General features: G+C 39.2%; 2 protein-coding genes across 5 annotated transcripts in view; both read right to left on the reverse strand.

The window, feature by feature from the left end:
• Positions 1–24,522, reverse strand: part of LOC144543021 (uncharacterized) — a 29,670-nt gene extending 5,148 nt beyond the window's left edge. The window contains exons 1-15 of one of the 4 annotated variants that reach the window (XM_078291066.1): positions 24,391–24,522; positions 22,818–22,973; positions 21,551–21,676; positions 21,210–21,373; positions 20,332–20,425; positions 18,939–19,058; positions 17,598–17,618; positions 17,301–17,321; positions 17,092–17,112; positions 16,883–16,903; positions 16,577–16,597; positions 14,969–14,998; positions 14,785–14,829; positions 13,185–13,241; positions 12,041–12,736 (exon numbers count right to left, since the gene is read on the reverse strand). In XM_078291066.1, the coding sequence (XP_078147192.1) occupies positions 12,684–12,736; positions 13,185–13,241; positions 14,785–14,829; positions 14,969–14,998; positions 16,577–16,597; positions 16,883–16,903; positions 17,092–17,112; positions 17,301–17,321; positions 17,598–17,618; positions 18,939–19,058; positions 20,332–20,425; positions 21,210–21,373; positions 21,551–21,676; positions 22,818–22,973; positions 24,391–24,457 (1,017 nt within the window). In that variant the 5' untranslated portion in view covers positions 24,458–24,522 and the 3' untranslated portion in view covers positions 12,041–12,683. Of the gene's footprint in view, positions 1–12,040; positions 12,737–13,184; positions 13,242–13,723; positions 14,092–14,784; positions 14,830–14,968; positions 14,999–16,576; positions 16,598–16,882; positions 16,904–17,091; positions 17,113–17,300; positions 17,322–17,597; positions 17,619–18,938; positions 19,059–20,331; positions 20,426–21,209; positions 21,374–21,550; positions 21,677–22,817; positions 22,974–24,390 lie in introns of those variants that run through there. The other 3 variants (XM_078291067.1, XM_078291065.1, XM_078291068.1) reach the window with 3 other exon arrangements.
• On the reverse strand, positions 1,018–7,368 carry LOC144543038 (uncharacterized). The gene is made up of 6 exons (XM_078291216.1): positions 7,299–7,368; positions 5,540–5,695; positions 4,272–4,397; positions 3,952–4,115; positions 2,772–2,865; positions 1,018–1,148 (listed from the first exon to the last, which is right to left on the reverse strand). The coding sequence occupies exons 1-6, from the start codon at positions 7,366–7,368 to the stop codon at positions 1,018–1,020; spliced, it is 741 nt and encodes a 246-aa protein (XP_078147342.1).

Raw genomic sequence — 24,522 nt, forward strand, 5'->3', positions numbered from 1 at the left:
TTAAGACAAGCAACAGGAATTAAAGGAAAACTCCACCCTTGGATACTGTTACACTGTTATTTATTATCAATCTGGGATGTTCAGTGCTTTCCAGGAGTTATTTTGTTAAGTGTTGTAATTAACTTTTCCGGAGTACCTACTTTCCCTCAACCTGCCTCATCTACTTCTACTGCAGTTAGTGATTTGCTATGTTTCCCAAAATGACTTTCAACAATCTCCAGAGAATGGGCGTAAACTTGTTGCTTTCAATCAAAGGTGGCCATATGGGCATATAAATATAGCTAGCTAGCCAACTAGTTAGTGAACATTTGGGTGTGTCTGTGATAGCAGCCCTTAGTAGTTACTGGTTACTGTCTAGTAGACTATAGTTGACTGGCTTCTGTCAGTATTTCTCTTTGATTCTGAGGGACTGACACCAAAACCTGATGTTGATCGTTGATGTTTTAAATCGCTGACATTTTTTCTGCTATCAATACCTTGCCGTGATGTCATGTTGTCTACATTTGACCAGTTTTATACTGAATTTTACAGAATAAGAACAAGATTAAGAGTCTAACAGCACCGCAACATTTAATTTTGTGGAAGCGTCCCAGCCGGAAATCAAACACAGGTCTCCTGATTGAGAGACTGCAATCTAACTATCTAATCTAAGTGGTGAACAATAACAACAAACAAATACAAGGTACATCACCAATAGCTGTTTTTTAACAGTATTAAATTGTTTAGGGTGGATTTTCCTTTAAATGTTCAACTTTCACTCCTCTGTCTGAGAATTCTTTAATAAGGATTTGGTTTTAGACTTTTTACTGCTTGGAGGATTACTTATCTCTGTTGTAGAACCACACTCCTGGAAGATAATCCAACACTAGACTAATAGCATCAGTCAGATATACAGAAATACAAATAAACCAAACACAAATGAATATGAATAATGTCAATGAAAGGTAAATAACCATTTGATTAGATAATATTAATCAAATAAATACATATTAATTCAGTATAAATAAATACAGTATCTCATGGTTTCCCACCTGCTCTCCTTTTGTATATGACGATCGGTATCACCACCATTATCAATACTACTACTCCCAGGAAGCTGAAGACTAAGAGGAGGGTTGTGTCCTTCAGTTTCTGTTTAGCTTCAGACTCTACAGAAAAATAACAACAATAACAAAAACAATCAGAATCAGAATCAGCTTTATTGGCCAAGTATGTACACATACAAGGAATTTGACTCCGGTTTTTCGTTGCTCTCAATATACCTACACAGAATAGATATACAGCTAAAAACAAGGACAACAAGATGAACAGAGGTACACCTAAACATTTAAATATTCTTTGTAAGCAAAGGACAATAGTGCAATGGTGCAGAGTGCAAAGATGCTGGAATAAATATGGAGTTGTTGGTGTAACAGGTTACATTATATACATGAGGTATTACACATTACATACATTATACACACATTACACATTATACACATTAGAATCAAGAATCAAATTATTTAAATCAGATATTGCACAGATGATGATGATTAACAAGTTTGTTGCATGGACACACTATTCTACTGTAGTTAATAGCTAACACCCCAATTAAGATCTTATTGGAGTTTGTTTTTGTGCATATTCATATCAAGATAACGGGTATTCCTACAGAAATAAAAAGAATATTGTCAATTATATTGTCAGTGTCAATTATTCAAAATTAGAATTAGAATTATGATAAGTATATAATAATAAGTATTCTTATTTAATAATAAGTAATATAAGTATTCTATGGAATTAATTCTATAATTAATTCTAATGTTTTATGTTTACGTATACTCAGTGTCTGTTAGGAATGGTTGTCTTCTTGGACCCAAATGCAGACACAGACAAAATGTAAAAGGAAAAGCGATTTATTGGAGGTTGGAATTAGAAGTGGTGAGATGAAGGCAGGCAGCCGGAGTAGGGAAGATGATCGGAGCTGGGCTGACCGGCGAGCTGACGAGCTGGTGGGTTAGCCGGCGAGCGAGACGGCTGGCTGGAGCTCGGGTTGGAGTGTAACGAGCTGGCGGACAGGCAGGAAAGCTGGGTGGCTGGCAGATGTGGCGTGGGCAGGTGGAGAGACTCATGGAGGAAATCCTGGGCACAGGAGAGACACGATCAACATTAACAGAACTTGATACACAAGGTAAGTCCAGACATAAAGTGCAGAGCGACCGAGAGTGTGTCTACCACGGAGTTGGTGGAACAATCTGGCGACCACTGGTAGGTACGCCGGGGTTGATATACAGGAGGTGATGAGTGATGAGGTTCAGGTGTGTCGGCAACTCAGGAGCCCAGGAGCTGGGAAGGAGAGGGAGCCACGCCCACGCCACACACGACAGACACAGACAAACACAGAAAGACAAACCAGGGAGGCGGAGACACACAGGGGGCAGGGAACAACGAGAAACACAAGGAAAACTAGAGTCATGGCAAGAGCCATGACAGTGTCAGGGGATATTTTGGCATATGAAGTCTCAGTAACAAGTGCACTGCAAACAAATGTCAAGGTGTTTAGTCTTATATTCAGTTTTAAGATCTTTTTTTTGTTTTTTGTTGCAATTGTTTGGAATTGTTTCCAATGCAGTTTCACGATTTTCCTTGAAACAAGTGTCAATATCTTGAAACAAGGCAGAATAAGGCAGATCACTCCACTTTTTTTTCAATTAAGAAAAATAAAATTTTAAGATTCAATACTACATTAAATGTGTTGTTAAAGTGGATATTTTTGCAGTGTGGTAACTCACTATGGATGAGGGGGTTCCTGATGGGTTCACTGCTCTCCAGACTGACTGGGTTCTCCAGCATACAGCTGAACAATGTATCGCTAAAATCCTCCTCCTATAAGATGAGTGAAATAGAATTAGCTCAAAGCTCAAAAACCAATCACTCAGCCACATTTTCTTTTAATTTTTAAAAGTGCTCACTTGGTGCCTTTGCCCTTTGATTAAAAGGAGATCTGAGTGTAGCTGAGGCTCAGCTACAGAGCAGTTCCCTGGAGCTGGAAGGGATTCAGTGTCTTGCTCAAGGACACTTCAGCAGCTTAAACCCAGGTATTCTGGTTAAAGGACAGTCTCTCCAACCACTAAGCCAACCTGCTGCCCAAACTGGCAAATTGGAAGCATCCAAAACCATACAGATCTCTCCCTAAACAAATATGCTCTGTTGAGAGGAATTGCTTAGACACAGTGCATCGATGCTGCTACACAAAACACATGCACACTCTCATTCTGTCATTCACAGGTTTCACACCGTAGCCCTGACATATATGTATATATATATATATATATATATATATATATATATATATATATATAAATATATGTATATATATATGTACATATATATATACATCACTCCCGTCTTCCAGTCACTTCACTGACTTCCCATCTCTGCTCACATCTAATGTAAGACACTGGTACTCGCTTACAGGGCAGTACATCGAACCGCCCCCTATCTACAATCTCTGGTCAGGTTCCAAACTCCAGATCATTCGCTCGGCTCCTCCACCCTTACAGGTCGCCTCGCCCCTCCATCGCAATGCGGACTCAGAAGTCACTCATCCCGGTCGTGACTCTTCTCTTCCCTGGCACCACAATGGTGGAACGAGCTCCCCCCTTCTGTCAGAACGGCTGAATCATTACCCATCTTTCACCGGAGACTGAAGACACATCTCTTCAGGCTACACCTGGACCCCTCTTGAATTAACCTATCTATCATGTAACAATCTTTTTACCCCTTCTACTCTTAATAAAATATATCTATATATATATGATTCTACAAATGCTATTTATTCCTATTGAAGGCTTAGCTGATGAAGACTGTGATATACAGTCGGTTTGACTACTAACTTGTACATGGACAGAAAGAAACACAGCGGTACAAACGCACACACACACTCCGTCACCAGCATTATCGTACTTATACCTTTGTAATTTTGTGTTGCTTGGGTAACTCGATCTTTATCGTGTCTCCTTTCTTCCAGCTGTAGCTGACTGGTTCAGCCTCTCTGGTGTCTCCATCACAGCTCAGAAGACAGAAGGTCAACTCAGCATCACACCATGTAGAGACGATGGGTACAGAGACAGGAGCTGTTGTTGAGAGGAGGAGAAAAAGGCTGTTACAATCATGATGACTCTCAGATGCACATTTTTGTTTTCACACCTGATGTTAAAACCAAGTGATGAATTCAGGGGAAAACAACACACAACTCCACATCACCCACTTGATGAACCTGACCAACTTACAGATGACTCTGAGTTGAGTCTGGCTGGTGACTTTGTAGTTGATCTCTGCTGTGTATAATCCACTGTCTTCTCTGGTCAATCCTGTGATCGTCAGCTCTCCAGTTGGAATGTCCAGGTCACCGCGATCTTCAAATATGCACCAACATGGTTAGGGGTAGCTTCTCAACATGAAGTTATTACTATTATAACTAAGACTCGGGAACAAAGACCACGCCTCAAGCACACATTCAATTTCCTGCTCCACCCTATTTAAACGCGCCTAACCATTACCTTTTCTCTCTCTCGTATGTCTCAGTTCTCTCATCCCTCCCCCCAAACCCCTTTTTTCTGTCTTTCATGCTCTTCCCTCTCAGTACAGGAACCACAGGGGCAAATGATGGAGCCAGAAGACTCCCCATCAGCGAGACAGTGCCCCCACCCTGAGCTTCAATTCCCTGGTTCCTCGAGCTAACCATCGACCCCAACTCATCCGACCCCTCGATTCATCCCTTCATCTCAACCCCTGATTCATCCCTCCACCCTCCACCCTTGTTTCATCCCTCCATTCTTGACCCCTCTTTCTCTTAATGAACCGCCTAAATACATCTCATAGTGGCATGGTCTTTGTTAGTGAAAGAGTTCTTAACTGTTATCTGACCCTTATTCAACCAGGCAACCTGACTAAAAACACACAGTTGTCCAGTACAGCCACAGCTTTCTACTGTTGGCCACTAAGCAGCTGAACTGGAGCAGTTTGAAGTTGAAGGAAGAAACAGCCATAAAACACTTAAATACTGTTGAAAATAAACAACTATTGCTGATGCAACTTGCATTCTGGGAGCATTTTGTGGTTTGATGGTGTATTATTCAAACCTATATGACATAACGGCACATTGAGATATTTCAGCGCAGCTAAAATGGAGTTTAATATCAGAATTTGTTTCAACTACCTAAAACAACAACAGTAAACATCAGGTTTTGATGTCAGTCCCTCAGAATCCAAGAGCAAGGGCTTCTTTCTAGACTCACCATTTTGCAACCAGTTCTGAGAGTGGACTTTGTTAAAGGACAGCAGTAGGTGCTGAGGGAGTAGCGATTGCGTTTCATTCACCACTCCCACTCAGACTTTCCCAACTGGTCCAGGAATTTGAACTGAGAGTTTCTTTCATTCACAAATAAATCTAACCCTAACCGCTGTGCCATTTAGCAGAAATCTGAGAGAAAACAATTCATCCCTCCCATTCCCCTGTTAAATCTGAGCTGAAATCACCCACTGTGTCTCAATATACCTTTGAATTGACGGTAAGAAACCACCTCCTTTCCATCCCACTCCATGGCCAAGTCAGGTCCATGTTTCCACACTATGCTGGTGATTGGGCCAGTCACAGAGGACAAGTCTGGACTGAGGACAACACTGTCACCTACTTTCTTGTAGAGTGGTTCTTCTGCAAAGACAAAAAGTAGGGATGCTGTGACATTTTAAATTTGGGTGTGAAGTCCTTGTGCTTTGGCAGTGTGGATCTTTGGCAGTGTCAGGGGGATTGGAGCAGAAACACTTCAACTAGGTAAACATCCAACCTGGTTTTACACTTAAAGGCATGCCTTGACATTTTGACTGTATTCTGATATTTTTCTTCATCAGGCTGTTGTAACATAAAGGGAGAAAAAGTTTGTCCTTTAGTGATCCTAAAAACGGCTTGTTAGCATGGTCATTGTTCCTCCTTGATACTGAAACACTGAAAGAGTCTCATTCAGGGTGAAAAACTTTTTTTTTTTTTTAAACTAGTGACGTTAAAACAAGTTGACTTGAATTGGAAAAGTGAAATCATCTCAACACATAGGAGATATTTCAAGGTAGGCCTACTTTAAGAAAAACAATTTAACAATTTAATTAAACTCAATACTATATTAAATTACTTCTTAAAAGTTTTTGCGGTGTCTACTCTTTTCTCTTCTGTTCAATTCTATTATGCTCTACTGTTTTCTATTCTATTCTATTCTATTCTATTCTATTCTATTCTATTCTTTGTCAAGCCACAGTCAATCTAGATTCAGTTCATGGCCTACAGACTAGTGCAGCCTGTGAGTTATTGTCTTTTCCAGTATTTGACTATTAAATGAAGTCCTGCAGTAGACTACTTCATCTCTGATCTGATCTTCCTACCTGCTGGTTTATTGCCTATAGGACTGCAGACTGGGTGCGGCCAGCAGCAGGGAAATGGAAAATAATTACACTGCGACACAACATATTGCATTCACCTGGGGGGGAAAAAACAGCCCGTTTTTTTAATTAATGACTTATTTTCTCATAATTCTGAGATAATAAACTTACTAAATGATGATGATGTGCGCTTGTAGAGGCGCATTTCACGTGCACACTGGTGGACTATGAGTGTCTGAGGGGCATTTTAAGAACGTGTATGATTTTAGTTCAACTGTGAGCCTGACTGTGTCTTGAGTCACCATGTAGCTATACAGCTTGAATACACTTCAGAAGCATAACCTTATATCCGTGAAGCAGGCCATATTGGCTCAACTGATCCTGGAGAAATAACACAATGTCGAGGTCTGTCAAGCTGAACAACCCTGAAGTCCTAAGGTGGCAGCACAAAGCCGACAAACTAATGACAATGCCATCTATATTACTCAAAGACTCTAGTATCTGCCAATGTTTCAAACCAAAACGGAAATAAAACTGGATCAAATTGAATAGCTATCATGTTGGCCTTTGCTGAAATGCACCTCATCATCATCCCCACCACCACACAGATTTACCAAGATCATTACGTCAGAATTATGAGATAATTATTTCAGAATTATAATTATGTCAGAATTCTAAGATAATTATTTCTGAATTCTGAGATATTTTCTCAGAATTATGAGATAATTATGTCAGAATTGTGACAATTCTAATTTGAAAAAAATAGCTTGGAAACCGCAGATTTTTTTCCAGGTGAATGCAATGCACTTACGTACAGTATACACCCTATATGTAAAAAAATAAAAAATCAGTGTTCATATAAGCCTGTAAAATCAATAGAAACTTACGGGAATCTGCGCTCACTGCAGCCAGCAGGCAGACGCACAACAACCCGGTCAGAGTTACAGAAGGCGACATCTTCTTCTCTGTAATCTATAGTATATTACAGTATATTACAGAAATGGAGGAAACATGTCAAGTATTTAAAAGTTTAAAAGATTATAAAAAACGTAGAGAGAAACAGACTGGACATGCTAGAGGTTAATCCAACAACTGAAAGTGAGAGTAAAAAATGTAACCCAACTCTGTGTCTCCACCCCAGGTGAAAAATACCATAAAGTTTAATCAGGTCACTATAAACTCACTGTTGAGTACCACAGAAGCAGGTTGTCCTGCTTCTATGGTATAATCAGAATTCTATAATCCTGCATAAATCTGCATCTTGTAGATCTAAAACTTGCTTGCCATAATACTCCTTTCACTTGAAAGCCAAAATGAAGGGTTTGGTTTGAGACTTCTTCCTCATGTTAGGATTTATGTTCCTTGTTGTTTATACCAGAATTCTATCAAAGTTTTGGCTAAAAGCATCATGGGAGGTTCATTCCACTGACAACTTGTATCTCAGGTTGTGAGCTTTCATAAGATGGCTATTAACCAGGTAGAGCAAATTATGAGGTGAATTTGAATTAATTCAGGAAGCTTTGAACCACTAAAGACTGCAGATTAATAGAAATTACATTTAAATAATCCTCATAATAGTAAAACATAGGAATAATAATTCTTGCTCCTTGCATTGTGGCAATTACTGTAATTGGAGATAGAGTTAATGCATGAGTGAAGGTTTATGTCTGTGTAAAGTGTCCCTTTGTTTTTTATTGTTTTGTATTCAAATGTTTAGGAATCAGATTTATGTTTTTCAGCCCAGTCAGTCAATCAAGAGTGAGACAATTTTAGAAAAGACATAAAATCTCAGAAAAGACATATTCTTTTCTGAGCAGTATCAGACAGGTTGACTTGATTACATTTGTCATTTATAACATTTATAGTATAATTACATGTATCCAGTCAAATAAAAGTGCTTTGCAGAGTACAAAGGACACAAATACAAGTGAATACAGAGATAGTAAATCAAGAGTCAAAAAAACAAGGAACACATCATAAACTCCAAGATACAAGGCCAGAGTTTATGGGTGTGTGTGTGTGTGTGTGTGTGTGTGTGTGTGTGTGTGTGTGTGTGTGTGTGTGTGTGTGTGTGTGTGTGTGTCTGCGTGTGTGTGTGTGTCTGTGTGTGTGTGTGTGTGAGTGAATAGATGTGAGAGTATCAGGCAACAGCAGGGCAAAGTGCAAGATAAAATAAATAACAGACAGTAGGAGGAAGTAAGGAGACCAAGGGAATGAAGGAACGTCTGTTCTAATGAGATTTCTCTTAGCTGCTTGGCACCTGAAATGACCTTTTCAGTTTTGTCTGAATTGAGGAGAGAAGAAGATGAAGAGGTTGTTTGTTATCCATTGTTATATCCTTTTATATGTAAAGCCAAAGTCAGTACAAGTACAAACATTAGACAGTGTGGTGGAGTGGTAAACATACATGCACACACACAATACAAGCATTACTTATTTCTTACTGCAGATATTTCACACTATTTCACTCTATTCTTGTTATAGTTACATTCTTTTTTTCTTTGTTGTCTCCTTTCACTCTCTGCTGCTGCAATGCTTAATTTCTCCAAGGTAAGCACCAAAGTTTCATCTTATCTTGCACACATTTTTTATTGTTGAGCTGTAAAACAGCTCAGCATGGCAGCTTGATCACTCGTCATGCCGCTCCTCCGGGCCGGGTGGGGTTAGAGGCTCCAGCCGCAGCCACAGGCCTCCCTCAGCACGCAGCACGACCTGGGGGAGACGGCGAACGCCCCCAGACTTTGTCCCGAGGTCGGGGTTCGCCCCCGGGGTCAGACGGAACCTGAGCAGGGTCAACGCCACGACCACATGCAGCTCCGCTATGGCAAACTTCTGACCAATTCAGATATACACACACACGTTTGGGTCATTATGCTTGTCAAAACCCTCCATAGACTTACCTATGCCTAACCTTAACTGGCTGAATCCACACACACACATTGTCAAACATCTGGCCAAAAGTGTTGGAAGATTTTACATTTTAACAAAGAGAATTTTTTTCCTTAGTTTCCCCTTAAAATCTGTAATTACCATGTAGATTGTATGTGTAAGTGTAACTGTACATTCCATAAGTAGCATTTAATAAAAAATCCCATAAGTAGCATTTAATAAAAATGTGAGTAAACTATGAACTCCAGTCAGCGATCACTACAAGGCAAACCACCAGCATTATATTTTATTTTCAGAACAGCATTACTTTATGTATAGATCTTGAAAAGCCTTGAAATGTCCTTATTTCATCAGTCTAACATGTATTTACTACATGTATATGATGAATTTATATCATAAAGATTTCCTATCATATTTCAAATCTAAGGTTTGATTAAAGCCTGAATATTTGAACCCGGCCCAACAAGCACACATAATAAGTTCTGTTCAAACTTGAACCTAGCTGGGCCACTATATCCTTTTGTGAGCTCAAACCTGACTAAAACCCCAAATTGCTACTAATTTGCTAATCATAAATTGCTAATAACAATGTGTTTCAATAATCTTGGCTCAGATCCTGTTTGATTTAGTCCTAAATGTTAAGCTGTCCTTGAAGCTCTGCAGTAATGAAGCAACTGTACCTGGGTCCAGAGGAAAAGGGGATGAAGGCGTGAGAAGAGCGCCCCCCTGTGTTGGCAGGGTCAAAACACAGAGGATGAAACTCCTGAGAGAGTCATAGAGCAACCAGTCAAGTCACATTTACTTACAGAATGTCTTTAAATAGAAAATATGTTTATATTCCTTACATTTGGGTTTGTCCAGACAGTGGGGTTGTGGTGAGTTCCATAAATACTGACCAAACAGATTGTACCTGGGGAAGGACAGTTTTGGGGATATGTTTAATGAAATGGGGAATGGTTTCATTTGACTGTTTGTTTGGGATAACCTCTACTTCATTCAGTAGAGGTTATCCCATATAGAGAATACAAAGACTGACTGTCCTGATCAGAGGTTTCACCGTTCTCTTCTCCTACAGAAGAAGCAGGTGACAAAAGTCTTGTCAAATGGGACTCACTGGGACAAAACCTTTATCAAATGGAGGTCTGTGGTCTAAAGTGTATCGACTTAGGGCTCTTTCACATGAAAAATGTTTGGGAAGTTGTGGCCAAATTGAATCCATGACAAGAACCGAGACCAGAGATGGTCAAGTCTGGTCAAGTTCATGTATTCTTTGTATCTCTCTCACTCACACACACACACACATACACACACACACAGTACTGTTGCAGAGGAGTCAGCTGTAATGTACAAGGCCTTGGTTGTTGTTTGAGCTTGTGGCCCAAACCAGACAATTATACTACGGGTGGATTACTACATTAGACCAAATGGGCTACTGAGGTTCGTCTATTGAGAGCAGAAAGGGTAAATAATGAAATCAGACACAAACTCCTTATGCTGGTTTGTATTGAAAATTGGAAAAACAATGACAACAACCCTAATACATATTCATCATATATAAATCATAAAAATGTAACCACTGTGATACAAAAACCTTTTTAACAATTCATCATATGATCAATATTTGCAATGTGAAATAAAAAAATAAAACGTCATTCTCACCAAAAGAGTCATGAATTAGAGCAGAGCCGGCCCTAAAGGCTTTTGGAGGCCCTAAAAGAGATGGTGTTTATGGCTCCAAAACATTCCAACCATGACCATCAAATTACTCCCACCCGTAATAAAAAATAAAAATTCCATTATGTTACCCTTACCTAGCAAACAACCGCATCAACAGCAACTAAAACCAAAAGCCAAGAATATATCATGGCCACAACTAAAGCTCTTAGAATTTAACAAAGTATATAAACATATGAATGTGAATGCATTTTAGTAGTAAATAAACTGAAATGTATGGTTTGATTCTGGCAACCACTTTAGGGAAAAATAGTTTTACAAACATGCATTGAAGCTAAAACCGATGATTGAACTTACTGCATTGCTAATGAGTTAGCACATTAGCATTTTAGCCTAATTGCCTCGAGGTAAGATTTTGGGCTTAGGAGTTTACAACTCACTGAATGCAAGGAGATCTCAGCTGGGATGGAAATTTCAATTTTAGACTGTTAACGCAAGTATGTGCTATACATAAAACTACTGAGATGAAGCCGCTGCGGAAGTTGTGCTTACAGGAATTATTAAAAGTTAGAGATGTGGTAGCATGTCTTCCTACAGGCTATGGGAAAAGTCTTATATATACAGTATATACAGTATTTAATTATATTCTCCACCTTTTTTGGTTTTCTCTGCCCCCTTTTGTCTGAAATGAGAAGTTCAACAGAGTCTTCATGCTTACGTTAGAGACCCTGCAGGTTGTAGGTGAGATAACAACTGAGCCTTTGCCCTGACAGTCACAGCTTATCCTCCTGGAATGCATTCATTGGTGTGTATTTGTGTACATTTTTGTTCATCATTATTTGCTTGAAACATAAGCATGAAAAAGGAGTTCTGTTACTATAAAACAGCCACCATGACCCTCACGGAAAATAATATCAGGTACAGGAGTTGATTTAATTTGCTCTCAAATTGTCTGTGTCTAGTGCTGATCCTGATCCTGTATCAATATGTATCTGTTAACACATCTTTAATACATGTTGTTTAGAAAAGTAACACAATATGTGTACTGTAAGCAAACACTTGTATTGAAAAAAGAAAAAAAGTTTGAGTTTATTAGTATTCATGCTCACAGTTAACAACTGAATAGAAGCAGAATTTACATGAATAAAAACAGAAATATATCTATACATGGAAAAAAGGAAATGACTGGTTGCTCTATATTGTCAGGCTGGGATCAAAAATGTATCGGGTGCTCTTGGAAATGGGGAAAAAAAAGTGTGCTACAAACCGAAGGACAATCCAGGCACTCCAAATATATAATCACGAGGAAGAAAATCTATACATGATTGTACATCATAAAAATGTAAAACTATACATATCTATATACACACATGCACCCATACATTCATACTCATACATACGCATTTACAAAATACAACCATACACTTACATACAACCATGCATACATTTTAAAATGCCATAAAAAACAACAATATACAACACAAAACACAAAACAAACAAACAAAAACAAAAACAGACCCCAAAGACTTCAGCTATCCATCTTTTGTTTTGTGGATGGCTGTACATTCAGTCAAAGCCACCGCTCCAATGTTAAATCATAGTAACATCCTACTGTGGGAAATGGTTTTAAGTGCTGTAAAGTAATTTTAATCAGCTGTGACTCTGGTTTGATCCTCTGGCCTGGAAGAAGATCTTCTGGTTGCACACAGTTACTGTTCCTGTTCTTGTGTTGTTTGGCTGTCTGCTGTCATCAGTCCCTCCTCTGCCAAATGATACAAGAAAAGAAATGTGTCACATATAGTATCTGTCAAACAGTGTGTGTTAGTTCACTGCTGTTAAAATGGTCAATAGCACAAATAGATAGCCAATCAAAGGATTATAGTACCAGTATGATTTTGCTTTTAGCACACTAGAATCATTGGTGTATGATGTATTGACTTGAATAGACAGGGACTAGAGACAGTTATAGAGTGAGTAAATAATTATCTAGGCATATTATAGAGAAATAGGTGACCTAGCCACTGAATCTATTTTCTTCAGTGTGTTGATTGAATGTTAGTGCTGTTATGGACTGGTGACTTGTCCAGGGTGTTTCTCTTGACTCCCTTGTTTCCTGTGACTAGGAATAAGCTGGGTAAAGATAATGAATGAATGAATGAATGAATGAATGAATGAATGAATGAATGTTGATAGAATATGTAGTATCTTGCCTTCTGGTTGTCTCTCCTCTGTAGCAGCACTGGTCGCATTAGACTCAGACTCAGCCTCTGTTCATGGATTAATGATAATGGAAGTTAACTAATGGTAATTAATCATAAAAAATGTTAGAAAAAAGACTGTACAAAATATATATAAACATTCATACATATATACAGTATATATATACACAGCATAAAAATAATTATATATATGAAACATGAATGATGGCACAATGAAATCACTGCAATTTAATCTGGTGAGATTATAACAGTAGGCTATCATTTCAACCTTAATGATACACATCAAACATGAGTCTATTTAAAAGATGAGTAAATGTACCTATGGCCAATAACAATAACATTCAATAACATAAGTATAGGTGTAGTGATCATAATTTGATTTTGTTTTTTCATGTTTTGTTATGCTATTCTGCATTATTATACTGTAGACAGACAGTAGTTATTAGACAGTGGATAACAACAGGAAAGTCGGGGGGAGGGGGGGTGATATGGGTCATGACCTGGACTCAAACACACAGTGTTGTGTCACAATGTTCAGGCCCACTGAACCAGGGCGCCCCTGTTGTCACTGTTTTAACAGTTACAGTTTCAACATAGAGGCCAGACCCATAATTAAAAGCTGGCAGTCAGTTCTTTTGTCTCATATTCATCTTTTGATCTTAAATCTTATTAAATTGTAGTCAGCAGTAAAATGGACCAACTTTAGCTCACTGTCCCTATACTTATACTTTTGACTGTACACTAAAAAAATACTGTGATACTGTAAATGCAGAGTTGCAGAGTTGTAATGTGTGCTCTGCATGCAGGATATAGTAACATGATCATCATTGCTGAGAAAAGCAGTACATAGCAACATCATCCTTCTTTCCACTTGACTTGAATCTAGCCTTCTCATTTCCTGCAGTAAAACATGATACAAGCTGAATAAACTGATATCTTGCATTTCCACATATATTCTTGGATGTTAAAGCTGGGGTAGGTCATTTTTTTAGAACCATTTTGGAAATATTTGTTGAAATTCTCTTTACATCCCGACAGCTATCAATAAATCAAATGCTCTGAGAAAAAACCCAGTCTCTGTGACTGTCCCAGGCCCTAGAATTAGAATATTTCAGTAACAACTAGACTGAGCTAGCAGAGCTGTGTTTTGCATAAAAGGTTTGGAAGACTTTTGGAGACGCCACTCGCTCTCCAGTGTAGAGTGAACCTCGCTCTACCAAGGTTTATAGCAACGTGTGTTTGTAACAGAGCTGAACCTCATTTGGAGGGAGGAGTTACTGGAGGGAGGAGTTACTGGAGGGAGGAGTTACGGGAGGGAGGAGTTACTGGAGGGAGGAGTTACGGGAGGGAGGAGTTACTGGAGGGAGGAGTTACGGGAGGGAGGAGTTACTGGAGGGAGGAGTTACGGGAGGGAGGAGTTACTGGACGGAGGGAGGAGTTACGGGAGGGAGGGAGGGAAGGAGGGAGCAGAAAGGAAGGAGGGGGGTTGTTGTATACTTCCAAATTCTTGCTCATTTCTCCAAAGTTGCCTACTCCAGCTTTAATGGATATTTATGGCAGCATTCAAAGCATCAAATTCTTGGTGACTTGCCTGTAGCTGATGGGCTTTTGCCTTTAGCTGCATTGCTTTCTGCGGCTGAGGAAGGAAACAGAAGGGAAGGGAAGAAAAAACAGAAACATAACAGCAGTGTGAAATGAGCGATTCTGACACCAAAAAGAGAAAGATGCCTAATGTCAAACACAAAGTGGCATGGTGTAACATAAGAGAAACTCACATAATATCTCCCACTTCTTCTTCCAGTGGTCTATAATAGACAGGACAGTGACATTACCACACAATGCAGCACAGTGGAGGAACATGGTGACTTGGACTTGACTATTTTTCTACCAGCAACATTTATTATTATTATTATTTTGAATTAGGGCTGCAGCTATCGACTATTTTAGTAATCGAGTATTCTACCAATTATTCCATCGATTAATCGAGTAATCGGATAAGAAATACTTTTTCTTTATTAAAGAGCAATAGTAAATATACAAAAGAGAAAAGCTGTCCGCACGAAGCTGTCCATACGACGCTGTGATTTACTGAAAAAGAGGTGAAATAATAATTATTATTAATATTTATTACTAGGCCTAAATATCATACAAGTTCATAAGACTGGCTAATGTACATTTATTTACTATGTTGAAGGGTTGCCCTACACCTGCTGACCCTACTCACTGCAATCAAACTAAACTGAATATACCTGCTGTATTGGACTGGTGCATTTTAGGCTCCAATTGCTACTTACACCACCTGATATTTTGCTTTCTGGGGTATTTTATGCATCACTGTGAGGGGAGTAGGTGTGTGTGTGTGTGTGTATGTGTGTGTGTGTGTGTGTGTGTGTATGTGTGTGTGTGTGTGTGTGTGTGTGTGTGTGTGTGTGACTATAATAATAATAACATGAATGAAGCTCAGGCTTTCACAAATTGACTGCAGCATTTTATTTTCTGTGGTTATTTTCTTGAGCAAAACTTAGCTAACTTAGGGACATCATAACTAGCCACCATATTGATTTACGTTCTTAACTAGCCATTACATATAGCCATAATTAACATACATTCTTTACTAGCCTTCATCTCATCCTGTTTTAATATTAAGTGCTGACTCCGCCCACCCGGCCAGTTTCAGCATACGCCGGTAGCAATTACAAGTGGACCCTATCCTACAGTCCCTGCTCTCAGCGGAGGGAGGGGAGCTACACTGTGTGTGGGAAGCGCTGTGACCGTCAGACCTCTCTGGATTAGACAAGCAAGTAGAGAAAACCGGCATCATCCGTACCAATTTATTGCCAAATGCTTTGGGATTCAACACATTAACATTGCTTCCCATGGTCAGAAAAAGTCGGCAGATTTGTCGCTAGTCGCTTTTGAGAAATAAAGTCGTCAGGGGGGTCTGAAAAGTCGCTAAGTCTAGTGACAAAGTCGCCAAGTTGGCAACACTGGATCCCAAACTTTGGACACTTTCTGTCGTTTTCTCTGGCCTGTCTCTTCTCTTCGCCTCTCGCTATTTCCTCTCTCTTTCTCCAGTCCGTTGTGCAACAGTAATAATCATCCATGCGAAACACAGTGAGCATGTATATAGTTATATGGATTAAACGAAGCTTCAATGCAAAGAATTTGCATCGATGATTTTTAGTAATCGAGTTATGCATGCTAAACTTAAGTTCAGCCGAAGTGAAAGTTTGAATCGTAGTTTGAGGTGAACAGGAAGGGAGCAGAAAAATCAAGCAGGGGAGAAGTAAAGCTGTACAGGAAGTGATGTGACTCTGTTTCTTTATTATTATTATTTTGAAAGCATCAATAGGAATAATGGTATGAGTGATTTAGGTACTGACCTGCTTCCCACTTCATGTATCCTACAGGAAAAGAATTATAGGAAAGAATATGTTAAAGAAACCAATATGTATCACTGTTTGCACAAATGAATAACTGTGAATAGTAGGATGTCTGCTAAACTTAAGTTCAGCCGAAGTGAAAGTTTGAATCGTAGTTTGAGGTGAACAGGAAGGGAGGAGAAAAGTCAAGCAGGGGAGAAGTAGAGCTGTACAGGAAATGATGTGACTCTGTTTCTTTACTATTATTATTATTATTATTTTGAATGCATCAATAGGAATAATGGTATGAGTGATTTAGGTACTGACCTGCTTCCTGCTTCAGGGTTACTACAGGAAAAGAATTATAGGAAAGAATATGTTAAAGAAACCAATATGTATCACTGTTAGCACAAATGAATAACTGTGAAGCAGGGGAGAAGTAGAGCTGTGGAGGAAGTGATGTGACTCTGTTTCTTTATTATTATTATTTTGAATGCATCAATAGGAATAATGGTATGAGTGATTTAGGTACTGACCTGCTTTCCCCTTCTTGGTTGCTACAGGAAAAGAATTATAGGAAAGAATATGTTAAAGAAACCAATATGTATCACTGTTAGCACAAATGAATAACTGTGAAGCAGGGGAGAAGTAGAGCTGTGGAGGAAGTGATGTGACTCTGTTTCTTTATTATTATTATTTTGAATGCATCAATAGGAATAATGGTATGAGTGATTTAGGTACTGACCTGCTTCCCACTTCATGTATCCTACAGGAAAAGAATTATAGGAAAGAATATGTTAAAGAAACCAATATGTATCACTGTTAGCACAAATGAATAACTGTGAATAGTAGGATGTCTGCTAAACTTAAGTTCAGCCGAAGTGAAAGTTTGAATCGTAGTTTGAGGTGAACAGGAAGGGAGGAGAAAAGTCAAGCAGGGGAGAAGTAGAGCTGTACAGGAAATGATGTGACTCTGTTTCTTTATTATTATTATTTTGAAAGCATCAATAGGAATAATGGTATGAGTGATTTAGGTACTGACCTGCTTCCCACTTCATGTATCCTACAGGAAAAGAATTATAGGAAAGAATATGTTAAAGAAACCAATATGTATCACTGTTTGCACAAATGAATAACTGTGAATAGTAGGATGTCTGCTAAACTTAAGTTCAGCCGAAGTGAAAGTTTGAATCGTAGTTTGAGGTGAACAGGAAGGGAGGAGAAAAGTCAAGCGGGGGAGAAGTAGAGCTGTACAGGAAGTGATGTGACTGTTTCTGGGTGTTTTTAAGACAAGCAACAGGAATTAAAGGAAAACTCCACCCTTGGATACTGTTACACTGTTATTTATCATCAATCTGGGATATTCAATGCTTTCCAGGAGTTATTTTGTTAAGTGTTGTAATTAACTTTTTCGGAGTACCTACTTTCCCTCAACCTGCCTCATCTACTTCTACTGCAGTTAGTGATTTGCTGTGTTTCCCAAAATGACTTTCAACAATCTCCAGAGAATGGGCGTAAACTTGTTGCTTTCAATCAAAGGTGGCCATATGGGCATATAAATATAGCTAGCTAGCCAACTAGTTAGTGAACATTTGGGTGTGTCTGTGATAGCGGCCCTTAGTAGTTACTGGTTACTGTCTAGTAGACTATAGTTGACTGGCTTCTGTCAGTATTTCTATGATGGATTTCATCCTGTATGATTGTTGAACGTCTTTGCAAAATTAAAGTCTAGAAAGAAGCCCTTTGCTCTTTGATTCTGAGGGACTGACACCAAAACCTGATGTTGATCGTTGATGTTTTAGATCGCTGACATTTTTTCTGCTATCAATACCTTGCTGTGACGTCATGTTGTCTACATTTGACCAGTTTTATACAGAATTTTACAGAATAAGAACAAGACTAAGAGTCTAACACCCCCGCAACATTTAATTTTGTGGAAGCGTCCCAGCCGGAAATCAAACACAGGTCTCCTGATTGAGAGTCTGCAATCTAACTATCTAATCTAAGTGGTGAACAATAACAACAAACAAATACAAGGTACATCACCAATAGCTGTTTTTTAACAGTATTAAAGTGTTTAGGGTGGATTTTCCTTTAAATGTTCAACTTTCACTCCTCTGTCTGAGAATTCTTTAATAAGGATTTGGTTTTAGACTTTTTACTGCTTGGAGGATTACTTATCTCTGTTGTAGAACCACACTCCTGGAAGATAATCCAACACTAGACTAATAGTATCAGTCAGATACACAGAAATACAAATAAACCAAACACAAATGAATATGAATAATGTCAATGAAAGGCAAATAACCATTTCATTAGATAATATTAATCAAATAAATACATATTAATTCAGTATAAATAAATACAGTATCTCATGGCTTACCACCTGCTCTCCACCAGAGTATCAGCAGCAAAATGAACATGAATCCTACTCCTACTCCCAGGCCGATGCAGGCTGAGGTGAGGGAGCTGATCTCTTCCTTCAGTTTCTGTTCTTCAGACTCTACAGAAAAATAACAACAAAAACAAGTTTGTTTACATGACACACTGTTCTAGTTAATAGCTAACACCCCAATTACGATCTTATTGGAGTTTATTTTTGTGCATATTCATATCAAGATAACAAATATTCCTGAATACAGAAATAAAAACAATATTTCAAAAAATATATCATATTCCAAATTAGAATTAGAATTATGATTACTAAAATGTAAAAGTATTCTATGCAATTAATTATAGAATTAATTCTAATATTTTATGTTTATGTATACTCAGGGGATATTTTGGCATGAAGTCTCAGTGACAAGTGCACTGCAAACAAATGTCAAGGTGTTTAGTCTCATACTGAGTTTTAAAATCTTTTTTTTTTTTTTTTAAATGCCACTTGTTTCCAATGCAGTTTCACTTGTTTCAGGATTTTCCTTTTTTTGACAAGTGTCAATATCTTGAAACAAGGCAGAATAAGGCAGATCACTGCACTACTGTCAAGAAAAAACCAACGTGATCTCACAAAAATACGTGAAATGAACACAAACTCTAAAACAGCGATTTACGTGTTGTGGACACGTATTATGGGAAAAAAAACGTGCCTCCACTTTTTATTATATGTATACACAATTACGTTCCTCCAACACGAATTTGAAAACGTTCCTCTGCCACGAATTGAATTACGTCTCAAAGGTTGGTTAACGGTTAAATTTAGGCAACTAAAACGACTTTGGTTAAATTTAGGCAAGTAAAACAAGTTTGGTTAAGGTTATGGTAAAGTTTAGGCAAGTAAAACAACTTGGTTAAGGTTTGGGTTACAGTTATGGTTAGGCAACTAAAACAACTTGGTTAAGGTTAGGGAAAAGGTTTGGTCATGGTTAAATAAGAAAAGCGGTTAAAAATTAAAATGTGACTTTCGGTTGCATGACCTATTGAAACGCTGGGAATCGAAGCCCGGTCGCCGACATCGAAGGGAACGTATACGCCCATCCACCACCCCGCCCTCAACACTAGCCACCATGCTACTTCAATGTCACACTACTTCCTGTTTATAGTCGTGTCTCCTTTACGTAACCGTTTCGTGCTGGGAAAACGTAAATGTAACACTTAACGTTCCACCAACACGTAATTAACTGTTAACATGTCATGTTCATTTCACATTTTTCTGTGAGATCAGTCACAGAAAACAGGTTGATTAATTTTTTCAATTAAGAAAAATAAGCTTTTAAGATTCAATACTACATTAAATGTGTTGTTAAAGTGGATATTTTTGCAGTGTGGTAACTCACTATGGATGAGGGGGTTCCTGATGGGTTCACTGCTCTCCAGACTGACTGGGTTCTCCAGCATACAGCTGAACAATGTATCGCTAAAATCCTTCTCCTATAAGATGAGTGAAATAGAATTAGCTCAAAGCTCAAAAAACAATCACTCAGCCACATTTACTTTTAATTTTTAAAAGTGCTCACTTGGTGCCTTTGCCCTTTGATTAAAAGGAGATCTGAGTGTAGCTGAGGCTCAGCTACAGAGCAGTTCCCTGGAGCTGGAAGGGATTCAGTGTCTTGCTCAAGGACACTTCAGCAGCTTAAACCCAGGTACTCTGGTTAAAGGACAGTCTCTCCAACCACTAAGCCAACCTGCTGACACCGGTACTCGCCTACAGGGCAGTACATCGAACCGCCCCCTATCTACAATCTCTGGTCAGGTTCCAAACTCCGGATCATTCGCTCGGCTCCTCCACCCTTACAGGTCGCCTCGCCCCTTCATCGCTATGCGGACTCAGAAGTCACTCATCCCGGTCGTGACTCTTCTCTTCCCTGGCACCACAATGGTGGAACGAGCTCCCCCCTTCTGTCAGAACGGCTGAATCATTGCCCATCTTTCACCGGAGACTGAAGACACATCTCTTCAGGCTACACCTGGACCCCTCTTGAATTAACCTATCTATCATGTAACAATCTTTTTACCCCTTCTACTCTTAATAAAATATATCTATAAAAAAAAATACTCTCTGATTCTACAAATGCTACTTATTCCTATTGAAGGCTTAGCTGATGAAGACTGTGATATACGGTCGGTTTGACTACTAACTTGTACATGGACACAAAGAAACACAGCGGTACAAACGCACACGCACACTCCGTCACCAGCATTATCATACTTATACCTTTGTAATTTTGTGTTGCTTGGGTAACTCGATCTTTATCGTGTCTCCTTTCTTCCAGCTGTAGCTGACTGGTTCAGCCTCTCTGGTGTCTCCATCACAGCTCAGAAGACAGAAGGTCACCTCAGCATCACACCATGTAAAGACGATGGGTACAGAGACAGGAGCTGTTGTTGAGAGGAGGAGAGAAAGGCTGTTACAATCATGATGACTCTCTCTCAGATGCACATTTTTGTTTTCACACCTGATGTTAAAACCAAGTGGTGAATTCAGGGGAAAACAACACACAACTCCACATCACCCACTTGATGAACCTGGCCAAACTGCCAACATAATACACTTACAGATGACTCTGAGTTGAGTCTGGCTGGTGACTTTGTAGTTGATCTCTGCTGTGTACAATCCACTGTCTTCTCTGGTCAATCCTGTGATCGTCAGCTCTCCAGTTGGAATGTCCAGGTCACCGCGATCTTCAAATATGCACCAACATGGTTAGGGGTAGCTTCTCAACATGAAGTTATTACTATTATAACTAAGACTCGGGAACAAAGACCACGCCTCAAGCACACATTCAATTTCCTGCTCCACCCTATTTAAACGCGCCTAACCATTACCTTTTCTCTCTCTCGTATGTCTCAGTTCTCTCATCCCTCCCCCCAAACCCCTTTTTTCTGTCTTTCATGCTCTTCCCTCTCAGTACAGGAACCACAGGGGCAAATGATGGAGCCAGAAGACTCCCCATCAGCGAGACAGTGCCCCCACCCTGAGCCTCAATTCCCTGGTTCCTCGAGCTAACCATCGACCCCAACTCATCCGACCCCTCGATTCATCCCTTCATCTCGACCCCTGATTCATCCCTCCACCCTCGACCCTTGTTTCATCCCTTCATTCTTGACCCCTCTTTCTCTCAATGAACTGCCTAAATACATCTCATAGTGGTGTGGTCTTTGTTAGTGAAAGAGTTCTTAACTGTTATCTGACCCTTATTTAACCAGGAAACCTGACTAAAAACACACAGTTGTCCAGTACAGCCACAGCTTTCTACTGTTGGCCACTAAGCAGCTGAACTGGAGCAGTCTGAAGTTGAAGGAAGAAACAGCCATAAAACACTTAAATACTGTTAAAAAAAACAACTATTGCTGATGCAACTTGCATTCTGGGAGCATTTTGTGGTTTGGTGGTGTATTTTTCAAACCTATATGACATAACGGCACGTTGAGATATTTCAGCGCAGCTAAAATGGAGTTTAATATCAGAATTTGTTTCAACTACCTAAAACAGCAACAGTAAACATCAGGTTTTGATGTCAGTCCCTCAGAATCCAAGAGCAAGGGCTTCTTTCTAGACTCACCATTTTGCAACCAGTTCTGAGAGTGGACTTTGTTAAAGGACAGCAGTAGGTGCTGAGGGAGTAGCGATTGCGTTTCATTCACCACTCCCACTCAGACTTCCCCAACTGGTCCAGGAATTTGAACTGAGAGTTTCTTTCATTCACAAATAAATCTAACCCTAACCACTGTGCCATTTAGCAGAAATCTGAGAGAAAACAATTCATCCCTCCCATCCCACTGTTAAATCTGAGCTGAAATCACCCACTGTGTCTCAGTATACCTTTGAATTGACGGGAGGAATCCATCTGCCTTCCATCCCACTCCATGGCCAAGTCAGGTCCATGTTTCCACACTATGCTGGTGATGGGGCCAGTCACAGAGGACAAGTCTGGACTGAGGACAACACTGTCACCTACTTTCTTGTAGAGTGGTTCTTCTGCAAAGACAAAAAGTAGGGATGCCCGTGACATTTTAAATTTGGGTGTTAAGTCCTTGTGCTTTGGCAGTGTGGATCTTTGGCAGTGTCAGGGGGATTGGAGCAGAAACACTTCAACTAGGTAAACATCCAACCTGGTTTTACACTTAAAGGCATGCCTTGACATTTTGACTGTATTCTGATATTTTTCTTCATCAGGCTGTTGTAACATAAAGGGAGAAAAAGTTTCAGAAATTGTCCTTTAGTGATCCTAAAAATGGCTTGTTAGCATGGTCATCGTTCTTCCTTGATACTGAAACACTGAAAGAGTCTCATTCAGGGTGAAAACCTTTTTTTTTTTTTTTTAAACTAGTGACGTTAAAACAAGTTGACTTGCATTGGAAAAGTGAAATCATCTCAACACATAGGAGATATTTCAAGGTATTTTAAGAAAAACAATTTAATACTCATTACTATATTAAATTACTTCTTAAAAGTTTTTGCGGTGTCTACTCTTTTCTGTTCTGTTCCATTCTATTATGTTCTACTGTTTTCTATTCTATTCTATTCTATTCTTTGTCAAGCCACAGTCAATCTAGATTCAGATCATGGCCTACAGACTAGTGCAGCCTGTGAGTTATTGTCCTTTCCAGTATTTGACTATTAAATGAAGTCCTGCTGTAGGAAAATGGAAAATAATTACACTGCAACACAACATATTGCATTCACCTGGGGGGAAAAAACCAGCCCGGTTTTTTTAATTAATGACTTCTTTTCTCATAATTCTGAGATAATAAACTTACTAAATGATGATGATGTGTGCTTGTAGAGGCGCATTTCACGTGCACACTGGTGGACTATGAGTGTCTGAGGGGCATTTTAAGAACGTGTATGATTTTAGTTCAACTGTGTGATAAGTGCCTGACTGTGTCTTGAGTCACCATGTAGCTATACAGCTTGAATACATTTCAGAAGCATAACCTTGTATCTGTGAAGCAGGCCATATTGGCTCAACTGATCCTGGAGAAATAACACAATGTCGAGGCCTGTCAAGCTGAACAACCCTGAAGTCCTAAGGTGGCAGCACAAAGCCGACGAACTAATGACAATGCCATCTATATTACTCAAAGACTCTAGTATCTGCAAATGTCTCAAACCAAGACGGAAAAAAATACTGGATTAAATTAAGCAGCTGTGTCGAGTTGACCTTCCGAAATGCAGCTCTACACTTCATCATTTCAACCCGGATGTATCGAGATCGTTATGTCAGAAAAATGTCATTAATTCATAAAAGAAATATTTGAAAACCGCAGATTTTCCAGGTGAATGCAATACACTTCCGTACAGTTACAGCTGAATGTAACCCTTCACATATTTAGCTACCCTACACATATACAATAAACCTGCTCTCCACAGACTGCAATCAATAGAAACTTACGGGAATCTGCGCTCACTGCGGCCAGCAGGCAGACGCACAACTCGATCAAAGTTACAGAAGGCGACATCCTCTTCTCTGTAATCTGTAGTATATTACGTTACAGAAATGGAGTAAACATGTAAAGTATTTAAA

Source organism: Centroberyx gerrardi, chromosome 21 (genome assembly GCF_048128805.1).
Source record: "Centroberyx gerrardi isolate f3 chromosome 21, fCenGer3.hap1.cur.20231027, whole genome shotgun sequence".
NCBI lineage: Eukaryota > Metazoa > Chordata > Actinopteri > Beryciformes > Berycidae > Centroberyx > Centroberyx gerrardi.